Below are 13,455 nucleotides of genomic sequence, written 5' to 3'. Positions count from 1 at the left end.
AGTTGTTTGACTACTGTTGGGAAAGGGCCCATGATATCCAACCCCCACTGAGCAAACGGACATGGGCATCCCTTTGCATGGTTGGCCAATAGTACCCAGCCTGGATTAATTTATGAACCAACGATTGTGATCCAGAGTGGTTTCTACAGACTCCTTCGTGGACTTCTCTTATAACATAGTCTGCCTCCTGAGGGACGAGGCACCTTAAGTACGGTTGGGAGAAACCCCTCTTATATAGAACATTCTTAATCAAAATGAAGCGAGCTGCTTGAACCTTTAACTTCCTCGCAGCCTCAACCTTCAACTTCCTCGCAGCCTCCTTGTCATCTAATAGCAGGCTGTTTTTTAGGTAGGAGGCTATTGGCATTGTCTAATAGTTCGCGGATCCTATCTCCTGCACACTAGTATCATTTATCAGTGATGATATTTGAACGAAAGACAATACCTGACCAGGGATGACCATGTGTTTTCTCCTGATCATCCTCACTCAGCTTGATCTGGTTGTAACCAAAGAAGACGTCCATGAAACTTAGCAGTTGGTGTCTTATGGTTGAGTCTACCAGGATGTCAATCTGTGGGAGAGGATAGCTGTCCTTGGGGTAGGCCCTGTTTAGGTCTATGAAATCTACCCATATCCTCCACTTCCTGTCTTGACCATTATCATATTTACCAGCCAATCGGAGTAGTATACTTCTCTATGAAGTTTGCTTCCTGTAATTTCTTAACCTCCTCAGCTATGGCTTTGTCCCATTCTTATGCAAACACCCGTTTTTTTCTACCAGATAGGAGAGAATGAGGGTGACACATTCAACTTGTGGACTATGACTGATGGATCAATTCCTGGCATGTCCTCATGATTCCAGGCAATTACATCCTGGTTTTCCCTTAGGAATGTTATGAGTGCTCGATGTATGTGTTGGCTGGCCAAAGTACCTATTCTTGTTGTCCATTCAGGCCTGGAAACATCGAGTGGTACTTCTTCCAACCCTTTCACTAGTTCTGCTACCATTCGCTGCTCTTCTATGCATATGGTCTGCAACTGGTCATCCATTTCCAACATGGCTATGTAATATTCGCATGCTGCCACTTGATCACCCCTTACCTCTCCTACTCCGTACTCGGTTGGAAACTTGATCATTAGATGGTAGGTCGAGGTCACAGCTTTCCACGAATTCAAAGTAGGACAACCCAATATGGCGTTATATGCAGATGAACAATTGACCACTAAGAAGGTGACATCCTTGGTGATCTCCTGAGGGTAATCTTCGACCGCCACTAGCAGGGTGACTACTCCTAAGAGATACACCCTTGTTCCTCAAAACCATATGAGTGGTGCGTTGGTCGGAATCAACCGTTCTCTCTTTATTCTCATTTACTAGAATGCAAGATAGTATAGGATATCAGCAGAGCTTCCATTGTCCACAAGGACCTGGTGGGTGTTATAATCTCCTACATGTATGTTGACTATGAGTGCATCATCATGTGGGTGATGGAGACGTCAGACATCTTCCTTTGTGAATCCAATTACGGGGTTGTCGATTCATGCCATCTTTGGGGTGCACCCCGTCAACTGGACATTCTAAACCATCTGTAGGTATGTTTTACGTGCCTTTTTGGAAGAACTAGAAGCCACACTACTCCCTACGAATGTCCTTATGTCTCCTAAGGGTGGCTTAGGGCGCTTGTTTTCTTTTCGGGCAGGTTGCCCTTAGGGTTATTCTGTCCTTTCCTTACCGATAAACCTTTGCAACTTCCCTTATCTGATGAGAGCTTCTATCTGCTGCTTCAAATCATAGCACTCGGATGTGTCATGGCCGTGATCACGGTGGAAGCGACAGTATTTATCTCTAAATCGTTTGGTGGGGTCCCCCTTCAGCTTGCTAGGGAATGTTAGTGCCCCTTCGTTTTTTACTTGCATTAGGATTTGATCAATCGGTGTTTTTAGGGGGGTGAAGTTAGTAAATCTTTCGGTGGGAGGTTTGGAGCGTCTGTCCTCTCTTTTGTCTCCTATCTTGGCCATCTTTTGCCCTTTGTCGTTCCGGGTTTCCTCCTGTCTCTTTCTCTTTTTAGGCTTTTCTTCGCGAGCCAACGACGCGTCTTCCGCATTCATATACTTAGCAGCCTTGTAGAGCACATCTGACATGGTTTTTGGGTCATTCTTATATAAGGAAAACAGAAACTTACCCTTTCGCAGCATATTCGTGAATGCGGCCACGAGTATCTTGTCGTCGGCCTCATCGATCGAGAGTGTCTCTTTGTTAAAATAAGCTATGTAAGACCTCAGCGTCTCGTCATCCCGTTGCTTAATGTTCATTAGGCATGCAGTGGACTTCTTATATCTATGCCCCCTGATAAAATGAGAGGCAAATTGGGCGCTTAATTCCTTGAAAGTACTAATGGAGTTGGGCGTTATCTTGCTGAACCAAATCCTTGCAAGTCCCTTTAGCGTAATGGGGAAGGCTCTGTACATGATCTCGTCTAGCACCCCTTGAAGGTGCATCAGGGTCTTGAAAGACTCCAAGTGGTGTAAAAGGTCCTTAGATCTGCCGTAACTCTTTACCTGTGGCATACGAAACTTTGGTGGAAGCAGGAAGGACGAGACAGATGCGGTGAGGGGCGAGTGAGTTCAGTGGACCAAGTCGTCGAGATCACTGGACACCCGTCCCCTGAGGGCATTCATCATGAGGTCCATCTGTTCCTTCATCATCTGCATCTCTGTAACTATGTGTGGGGGAGCCATATCTGTGCCGGAAGGACGGCTGGTATCCTGTTGCTCTTGTCTACTTGGGGCATTACTACCTTCTGGCCCTTCTTGGTTCCTCCTTTCAGCACTAGTTCCTTCTTGATCTTCCTCTTGGGTGTTCAGTGTTGCGTTTTTCTGCGCAACTGTTCCTCTAGGTCATGATTTTGCTTGGTGAGGTGTTCCATTGCTGCTGCGAGGGTTTGAACTTGTCTCTCTAGGGCAGTGGCATCCCCCTAATTGTTGTTGGTGGTTGCCATTGAACAAGTAAATACCATGCAACTTTTTGTCTGGGAAGCAGTTAGTATGGCTTATCTTCGCAGTGTTCCCACAGACAGCGCCAACTGATGATGCCGAAAATCGTTTGTTAGTCGCACAATACTCACGTGCTCAAAACAAGATCTGCAAAACAAAAGCAAAGAGAACCCTAGGAGAGTACCAATGTAGTACCGGCCAAAGACCCTCCAAAGGTTAAGTCAGAGAACTTTTCTCAACTCTAGAGTACCAAAGTTGGGGTGAATTATATGTATCTTGTTTTCTAAGAGCCTTTGGGTTTTATAGTGAGGTAGAATCGACCTTCCTTTCTTGCGTGGGAAGTCTTTTCCTTATGGAGAAGATCATCATTAATGGGTGTATATTATGAGATCCTTCCCATGTTAGGATTCTATTCATATTAGGACTTTATTGACTAGGGTTAATTGTATGACGCAAGTTGTTTCCATTTAGGATTTCTTGGAGGTCACTCAAACCTTATGGATACCATATGGCCTTGAGATCCGTCTGCTTACGTTTGCGCATCTTGGATCTGTCCACTATTTAGCCAACTGGTCAAGCACCGTCAGGTTTATTTCAATGGACCTGTCATCCCTAATTTTACCCTCTTCAAAATTCATATACCAACATAGGAACCTTAGTCTCCAAACAACATGCTAATAGTTTTACCACATTCCTATGGTTCACTTGGGAAAGCACAATCACTTCATTAATGAATTGTTCAATTTGACTACGATCTATTGTTCTAGACTTCTTAATGGCAACTATTCTATTCTCTGATAATATTCCTTTGTACACAGTTCCTTGGCTTCCCTGGCCTAGGATTCTATTTTCATGGTAATTGTTTGTTGCCTTAGCGAGTTCTTTAGCTGTAAATATTCGAGTTGTTTCCACACCTTTGTGCCTAGAAAGTTGTTGCGTAGTCGAAAGCCACCATTTTGTTCAAAAAACTTCTGTTTGAGTTTGATGTGCATTCTTTTCCGGAGTCCCATATTTAAGAAATGCCCAAAAGTAATATTAAGAGGCTAACACTTATATACCTACACATACATGTAATGAATTGAAGCTCCTCAACCAGAAAACTTAAGTTTCTATGAATGTCATTTTAAATAGAGATACTATGTTCATAATATTTTCACAACACTTTCATAGCAAATTCTTAATGGCAGGTTGTTACTAGCTATAATTGGTGAGTAAAAAGTAATTTAAGTAGTGGGTTCAAATTAGAATCAGTAACAACTTAGCACATATAATTTGTTGAGAAAATGTTATAGATGTAACACTTGTCTTTTAAATAACAAAAGATCGAGAAAAAAAAAAAATCGATATTCCAAGGAGCATTCAAAATGTTGGCTTTTTATATGCGTTGATCCCAGTTATTTTATAAGGAATGTAAAATCACTACATAGTAAGTTGTGATTGGTGGAACAAAAAATGATACAAATGATCTATATTCTATTTCCACGGACATCACAACCATAGAAAAAAAAATGCAAATTTATATATGTAACGTATTTTTATGAGAAGATATAAAAATGATTATGAAGCGATCAATGTTTCTTACCTAGCGCAATCCAATTCATCAAGGGAAAACTCTGAGACTTTGGTATCGGTTTGCAGCCCAATCCATCAATGTTTTTGCCATCATCTTCAAATCATGACCGACAGGAACACCTATAAGAACTATTTATATTGATGCATGTTGAATTTTTGTCGCAAAGGTTGGTGTTTAGCTTGCATTCATTAATACCTGTAAAAGTATGTAGAAATAGATTTTAATCAGGATAAAAAAAAAGTCAGCAATCCATTGAAAAAAGACAATGGTATTCTATAGTCAATATAACATTGTATATTGAAATTGGTATTGTAACCTTGGCAGCCATTTGGAAGGTAAGGGTTGCCTTCGAAGCCCTTAGAACAATTGCACCAATACCCTGGACCATTGTCTGAATCATGACAATCACTGTTATTTTTGCATGCGAACTTTTGAGGATGATCTTTTTTAGCTTTCTTTACAAGTTTGATTCCCTATTGCCCAATTGAGCACCACCTGGGTCTCTCATGTCTTTTTGTAAATTTTTTCAGATCTTTTGAAGAAAAATTTTAAGTTTCTTCTATATTTTTATTCTTTATCAAATGAGTTATCCATTAAGTCATTTGTAATTTTGTTTTATGTTTTGGGATGTTGATATTGTGTAGAAATAAAACTTATGTATTTTTTTTATTTACCTTCGTGTTATTTTGCTTTAGATAGCAATCTTAGGATTTGTATAATATTAAAATTATTGAATATGTATTAATAAGTTTAATTGAGTTCATTTTTTATATAAGTGGTGAATTCAAAATAATGCATTTTACATTAAGTAATGTGTTACATAACTTTCCAAATGGCAAATACATGTTGTTTTCTTTATAAAAAAAAAAAATAATAATGTGAAAAATATGGGTCAACCTGACCCAACTTGCAACCCGATTGACCTGAACCCTTTTTAACCCACTTAAAATCACCTGTTTTTGACCCATAACCCGTTTGACCCCCAACTCGATTGACTTGACCTCTTTGCCATGTCTAAAAATACACTCGAAACATAAAAATTGACCAAAATACTCGTTAAACCTAAAAATTGATCGAAATACTCCTGAAACCTAAAAATGACCAAAATACCCCCGAAACCTAAAAATTGACCAAAATACCCCTGAAATCTAAAAACTGATTAAAATACTCCTGAAATGTTTAAAAAAAAAAAAGAACCAAAATACCCCCCTTAAACCTAAGAAAATGACCAAAATATCCCCGAAATCTGAAAAAATGACTGAAATACCCCCGAAACCAAAAAAATAACAAAATACCCCCGAGACCTAAAAAATGACTGAAATGTCCCCAAAACTTAAAAAATGACCAAAATACCAATGAAACCTAAAAATGACCAAAATACCCCCCCTAAACTTAAAAAATGACCAAAATACCAAACGAAACTTAAAAAATGTCCGAAATACCCCCGAAGCCTAAAATTTTTTCAAAATAACCCTGAAGCCTAAAAATTGACAAAAATAACCCAGAAGCCTAAAAATTGACAAAAATAACCCCTGAAACCTAAGAAATGACCAAAATACCCCAAGCCTAAAAATTGACCAAAATAACCCTAAAACCTAAAAAGGACCAAAATACCCCCCCCCCAAAAACTGTAGAATGGCCAAAATGCCCCCGAAACAAAAAAGACCAAAATACCCCTAAAACCAAAGAAAATGTCAAAAATACCCTCAAACCTATAAAATGACAAAAATACCCCCAAACCTTTAAAATGACCCAAATAAACCCAAATCCTTTAAAATGACCACAAATAACCCGAAAACCTCTAAAATTCTCAAAAATATCTTGAAACCTCTAAAACGACCAAAATAGCTCTAAACCTATAGAAAGACCAATATACCCCTCAAAATATCACTAATCTTATAAGATGAACAAAATGCACCCGAAGCCTCTAAAATTACCAAAACAAGGGTTTGGGGTATTTTGGATATTCCAAGGGTATTTTTGTCAAATTAAAGGTTCTAAGAGTATTTTAGTCATTTCGTAGGTTTCGAGGGAATGTCACTAATTTTTTAGGTTTTAGACTTATTTCGTTAATTTTTAGATTTTGGGGCTATTTGGTAATTTTTCCAGTTTTGGAGTTCTTTTAGTCCTTTTTTTAGGTTTTGGGGATATTTCATTGTCATTCTTTAGGTTTTCGGGGTATTTTAGTCAGTTTTTACTTTTTTGGTTTATGGGGTATTTTGGTAATTTTTTTATGTTTAGGGAGTATTTTGGTCATTTTTTAGGTTTAGGGTGTATTTTTTTCGTCTTAGGGGTTTAAGGGGCATTTTTTTTTTTTTTCATTTTATAGGTTTTTTGGTATTTTGGTCATTTTTTAGATTTCAGGTGTATTTTGGTCATTTTTAGCTTTAGGGGTTATTTTGGTCATTTTCAGGTTTCGGGGGTATTTAGGTCAATTTTTAGGTTTTCGGGATATTTTGATTAATTTTTATGTTTTGAGGGTATTTTGATCTTTTTTTTTTTTAGGTTTGGGGGGTATTTTGCTCAATTTTTAGGTTTGGGGGTAGTTTGGTCATTTTTAGGTTTATGGGGTATTTCGGTCATTTTTTAGGTTTAAGGGGGTATTTTGGTCATTTTTTTAGGTTTCAAGGATATTTCATTCATTTTTTTTAAGGTTTAGGTGATATTTCGATTTTGGGGGTATTTCAGTCATTTTTTAGGTTTAGGGGAGATGTGTTTTGGTAATTTTTATGTTTTGGGGGGTAATTTGGTAATTTTTTGGTTTCTGGGGCATTTTGGTAATTTTTAGGTTTATGGGAGTATTTCGGTCCTTTTTTTAGTTTTTAGGGGTATTTTGATCATTTTTAGGTTTATGTAGTATTTTGGTCATTTTTTAAATTTCAGGGTATTTTGGTTATTTTTTAGGTTTAGGGGTATTTTGGTCAATTTTTAGGTTTTGGGGGTATTTCGGTCATTTTTTAGGTTCCAGGGGTATTTTGGGCATTTTTAGGTTTTGGGGGTATTTTGGTATTTTTATAAGTTTTAGGGGTATTTTGGTCATTTTTTTAAGTTGGGGGGGTATTTTGGTAATTTTAAGTAGTTTTGGGTATTTTAGAGTTAGGTGATTTGTAGAAATGATATTTGGATCATAATTGGATCTAGTTGGGTATGCAATTAAAACCAAATAAAAAATAATGTTAATTGAGTTTAATTGGGTTAGTACCCATTTAACCTATTTAATAATTGGGTGAGTTTAGGTCTCATTTAAGTGAGTGAATTTAGGTGGGCAAATAAATTTGGGTTGATTTTGCCATCCTGGCACTAATAAAATTTATTTTTTCTTGTAATATGGTCATTTGCACATGCTCATGTGTTAAAGTCATTGAGCATGTGCAAATGGGTCATTCGATTAGGCATTATTTGTTTATTTAGTTATCCCTTCAATGGGACAATTTGTCCCCACGTGTTAGCTCTAGCTAGCTATGGGACCATTAATTTGCTCTAGCTAGCTATGGGACCATTAATTTGCCTAGGACCGCAGTGGATGCAGGAAAAGCTTCATTTGTGTTAGGTCACAATCTGAATGACCCCTTGTGATTAACCCTAATTAATTAATTAATTAGCCAAGTTATTAATTAATCAATTTAACATGCAAATACGTGGAAGCACAAACAAATCACCAAATACTAATTATGCAGCGGAAAAAATAAATGACACGGTGATTTGTTTACGAATGGGGAAAACCCTAACGGCAAAAACCCCACCGGGTGATTTTCAGGTCACCACTCCCGAAACTCCACTATTATCAAATCAAGCGGTTACAAGAAAGGAATCCCAAGTACCTTACCAACCTACAGTTGAACCCTTACCCCAATACCCAATTGGACTTGATCTGTAGTGACAGTCTCCACCTTTGATGCACGGCTCCCAAGTACGTGACTAACCAATGCGCGGATCCAAGTACGCGACTTCAGAACACCAACTTGAGGAAGAATGGTTGGCTGCAAAGTTCTTCAGTTCATCCATGTGATGAATAGCAGGAAGATGCTTGGTCACAAAACCCTATGGTGCAAATACACAGCAACTTCTTGATGGAAGATGAACTAGGTCAAGAACCTTGTCTGTTGAGCACAATTTGCATAAACAGAGATTGCTCAATGATAATACAACTTGTGTCACCCAAAACGGCTCTTAAAATAATCCTTTTATATGTTTAGGGTTAGAAGAAAAGAAAGCCCAAAAACATATTCACGGATCCCAAGAAAATCAGATTGGAATTCTGACTTTTTAATTCTCGACAGATAGCAGGTGTCGAGGTAGCTATCGAGAGGTGTCGAGCTTTAAAAACTTTGCACTTCAACTTGCTTTCTCTTGGACAGACTTGATGACTTCAACACTTGACCTTGAAACATTGTTTCTTGAAGTATTAAAAACACCTAGAACTACCCAATTACAAGCAGAGTGCGTTTTGTCAAAGGATTAGCCAATTTACATAACTAAGTGACATATGTTCTTAAACAAGTTAAAACATATATGTCCTAACAATCTCCCCCTTTGGCAATCCGTGACAAAACCACAACAAACAAATGAGCATATGAGAGAAGTCATAAATCACTCAACTCATATTCACTTGTTGAATACAATAAAATCTATCCTAACACAAACTCTTGAAAAACTTTGCAAGAAGAGAGCTTATGATAAGTAGACTTTGACAACCTGTATTTCTGAAACACTTTAAACAAAACTCATCAAGGCATCTTGTGTGAAACAGAAATAAATAGATTGCATACAAGTATAAAGAACATGTGTATAAAGATAGAAAAGAAACAACACATGAAGAGAGAGGTGAAAGAAACATACATCAACATATATAAGAGATAAGATAAGTACAATGTATGTAAAAATGGTCAAAGGACCTCATATACAAGACCAATGTATCTAAGAGATAAGAAAAAAATACATATAGCCTCACTACATCCCCCAAAAAAATGACAACACTCCCCCTATCAAAAATGTCCTATACTAACTCTCCCCCTAAGATGACTACTCTCATAGCCCAAAACTACTCCCCCTTTTTGTCACGAGTGACAAAGGGTAGAGTGTCATGTAGACATCTCATCGGCAGAGCTAGCATCCCCATCATCATCATCATCATCATCCTCATCATCCTCAGAATCTGACGCTGCTGGAGTAGATGGTGAAGGAGTAGCCTCTGGAGCAAATCCACCCATGATCGCCTGCCGTCGTGCAATACGACCCACACGAACATTCACCTGATACAACTCAGCAGAGAGTGTATCAAGACGAGTGTCCATGCGCTGCAGCTGCGCCATAATATCACCAAGGGATACATCGCTCGAAGAGGAAGAAGGAGCAGATGTAGATGGAGCGGATCTGGATGGCGCTGAACGGGAGGGAGGAGTGGCACCTGGCTGTCTCGACCTGAACTGCGCCTCACTACGTTTTACGGTAGCGGCATCTATGGCAGATATGTGTGTGAAGTGGTCGGACACAGGAAAGGGAACAGAAAAATGGCGTAGAATCCGCGTGATAGCAGAAGGAAAGATGAGCTTATCACGGGACGCCGAATCAAGATAGACCTCTATGATAGATCGAATGAAGTGAGAAGGGAAGTCTATGGTAAGATGCTCAAGCAAAGAAAGCAAAAATCGAGCACGAGGCTCTGTGATAGAGTTATAGTGAGAAAGAGGATGGAGAACAAAAGTCATCACCATGTTAATGAATCTAGGACCTTTAGCAAAAGGCCTACATGATGTGAACTGATGCTCACCCCAATCAGCAGGGCGCTCACAAAAAGCAGAGATGAGCTCATCTTTGGACACAGTCCTCAGACGCTCACAAGAGGGGTAATCTGGAAACTCTATCCTAGGTACTCTAAGCACATCCGCAACAAGTTGCGGTGTGACAGGAATGCGCATACCTCGAACGCGAGTAACAAAATGAGGTACTGAAAGATCAATCCCGTGCATGTTGGAGTAGAACTCCTGTATCAGCACGAGAGGGCAAGTGACCGGGATGTCACACAGTGACCCCCATCCCCTACTGTTAATGACAGAGGGAAGGTCAGTATCGGCGAAGTCCGCCAGAATAACGTGGCGTTCTGAATGAACACCTCGTTTAGAAAAGTTCTCCGAAAATGCCTTATGAGCATCTCCATCACGGAACCGAATGTTAAAGGGAGTAGTATCTGAAGAAGTAGAAGCTCCAGAACGCAGAGGGTTCCGAGCAGGAGTAGATTTACGTTTGGGTGCCATAGACACGACTAACGTAAAAGAATGAGAAAAAGATAGAGAGGGAGACAATCAGAAAAGTCCCAACACAGTTCAAATATATCAAATATGTTGAACAACAAGTACGTATGCATGGGAATGCATGAGCATGTGACATGCAAAAAAAAAAAAACATCATGGGCTCAGCCCAATCCAATCCTAGCAGCACACAATCATAAAGCACACATCTAAATGCATGTAAATATCATTATAATGCAAATGAAATGCAATGTATGACATTTTGAAATCATCTAAGTGCAAACCCAACCCAAAATTTGAAGAAAAACTCAACAATTTTGAAAAACCCCAAATTTTTATGAAAAATCCCAAAAATTAGGTTTTCAAACATGAAATGCATGAAAAAGGAAGGGAAAAGTGATCTTACCAAGAGATTGAAGCAAGGAATGAGCAAGATCCAAGTGGGGTTGAAGATTGAGTGAGAAAATCAAGTCTGGAAGATGAAAAGCCACGGACAGATCGAGTGAGATCGAGAGAAATGAGGAAAAATCGCGATCTGCACTTAAATAGGCACCTCAGTAATTCTCGACAGCTGAGGTGTCGAGAGGTATCGAGGAAGCTGTCGAGGAAGGTATCGAGGAAAATGCCTTCGACAGATGCAGGTATCGAGAGGTATCGAGGATCAAGGCCAAATGCAGAATCAAGAAGCTCGATCGATCGACAAGGTATCGAGAAGCTGTCGAGAGGACAGAAGAAATCTCGATCGATCCACAAGGTATCGAGACAGGTGTCGAGAAAGAAGACTCAAACAGCATAAGTGAATCTCGATCGATCCATCAGGTGTCGAGAATCTATCGAGGGGACAGAGACTTTCTCGATCGATCCATCAGGTGTCGAAGAGGTGTCGAGATTGCGATAAGAAACAACTTGAGAAGCTCGACAGATGACAGGTATCGAGGAGGTGTCGAGGGAGGTGTCGAGCCAGCAGTAAAAACCAGTTTTTCAAGAAAGGAAAAACACAGACATGAATGCAATCCAACACACATCTCAACCAAAGATCCACTCAACATATAAACCTCTCAAAAACATCTCTCAACAAGAAAATAAGCACAAGGATCATGCAAAACACACACACACACTAAACAAGTCTAACCAATTTTATATTTCAAAAACAAGTTATGACAGTTTAGTGAGCATACATTAGCACATGTAAAACCTTTGTGATGGCCAAATCACATTGTACCTGCACATGTATCAAAAGTAGCAAAGAATATTGCGTGTTGTGTGTGAAAAACATCGCAAGATTGCATATGTGTATAGATGTTATGACGATCTGAGATATGAGAAAATAACTTTTAACTCACACACAATCATAACTGTTTGATGGGGACTATCACCTTCGAGGTACATCCTATAACTCCCACATCTCCTAGAATACACGCTTGCAACCATATTTAAAGCATTTTTAATCTTTTTGCTTTTTATTTTCTTTGCATGTTTTCTTTTATTTTAGCATATCATACATGGGTATATAAAAGAGAGAAAAGAAATACCCAAGATGTTAAGCATTTGACATCGCACTTTTGCTATGCCGAAGCATACGAATGTCTTTGACACTGCACTTTTGCTATGCCGAAGCATACAGGTGTCATATTATGATTGGCGGGCAACAGTGGTGAGATGGTTATTTATGCCTTTCTCTTAGGATTTTCTAGTCCTACCCGTCAAAAAGAGTGATATGAGTGTTAAGTTTTAAGAGATAACCTAATCTTACTCATCACAAACAAGAGCCACAAAGCTCACTTGCTTAGTTGTGCATAGAGATGCTCATCTAAGCTACAAGAGATACAAAGTTTAGAAAACTTTGTTTCATTGGCCATCCAAGGTACACAAGTACCAAAGTACACAGAACACACACTGTTTTTGTATTTTTCTGATTTTTCAATTTTTTTTATCAAAAACAAAATAAACAAAACTGAAAGTAAACACACAAAACATGTTAACAAAGCAAAGCAAAAACTAGACTGACTCAGCAGAAAAGCAAAACACACAAGCAATGCAACAAACAGAAAAACAAGAAGGGAAAAGAAAGTGATGAAATCACTTAAAGTCCTTTTTCTTCCACACCTTGGAAGAGCCTTTCCTTTGATTGAAACCTTGAACCGGTGGTGAGGGGGAAGAATTTAACCCGTTCAAGTTCGAAAGGAACATGAGGGCTTTCAGAAGATCTCCAAGAGGAGCAAGAGAGGATTGAAGCTGATTGTGGCTTCCAGATGCTATCATGCCATTGCTCTGTTGAGTGGCTAACCACTTATAGCAATTTGGTCTAGTATGACCGGCAGCTCCACAATGATGACAGAGATGCTGCTTCTTTTGTTTAGGCTTTTGAGAGTTAGCCTTCTTAGCTCTAGGGTTTTTAGCATCTTTCTTGTCTAGCTTAGGGGGTGCTCCTAAGACAGATTTTCCCTTGTCTAAGTTCTCACTAGCTAATTCAGTTTTAACATCAATGTTCTCAATTTCAATGTTATTAGCAGGAGGAACAAAAACAGTATTGCTAGTAGAAGCAGAATTAGAGAAAGAGATACCATACCCCAAACCAGTTCGATCCGAAGCAGGTTTCTGATTGCTAAGCATCTCATCAAGCTTTGCACTTGAGGTCC

General features: G+C 39.0%; 1 protein-coding gene across 1 annotated transcript; it reads right to left on the bottom strand.

Annotated features, from left to right (window-relative positions):
- Nucleotides 1–1,756: 1,756 nt before the first annotated feature.
- Nucleotides 1,757–2,500, bottom strand: LOC112007133 (uncharacterized). The gene has a single exon (XM_024039434.1). The coding sequence runs from the start codon at nt 2,498–2,500 to the stop codon at nt 1,757–1,759; it is 744 nt and encodes a 247-aa protein (XP_023895202.1).
- Between the last annotated feature and the right edge of the window lie 10,955 nt (nt 2,501–13,455).

Source organism: Quercus suber, unplaced genomic scaffold (genome assembly GCF_002906115.3).
Source record: "Quercus suber isolate HL8 unplaced genomic scaffold, Cork oak 2.0 scaffold_153, whole genome shotgun sequence".
NCBI classification, from domain to species: domain Eukaryota; kingdom Viridiplantae; phylum Streptophyta; class Magnoliopsida; order Fagales; family Fagaceae; genus Quercus; species Quercus suber.
Note: the sequence above shows the minus strand (reverse complement) of the source record. Positions and strands in the feature narration are given on the sequence as shown.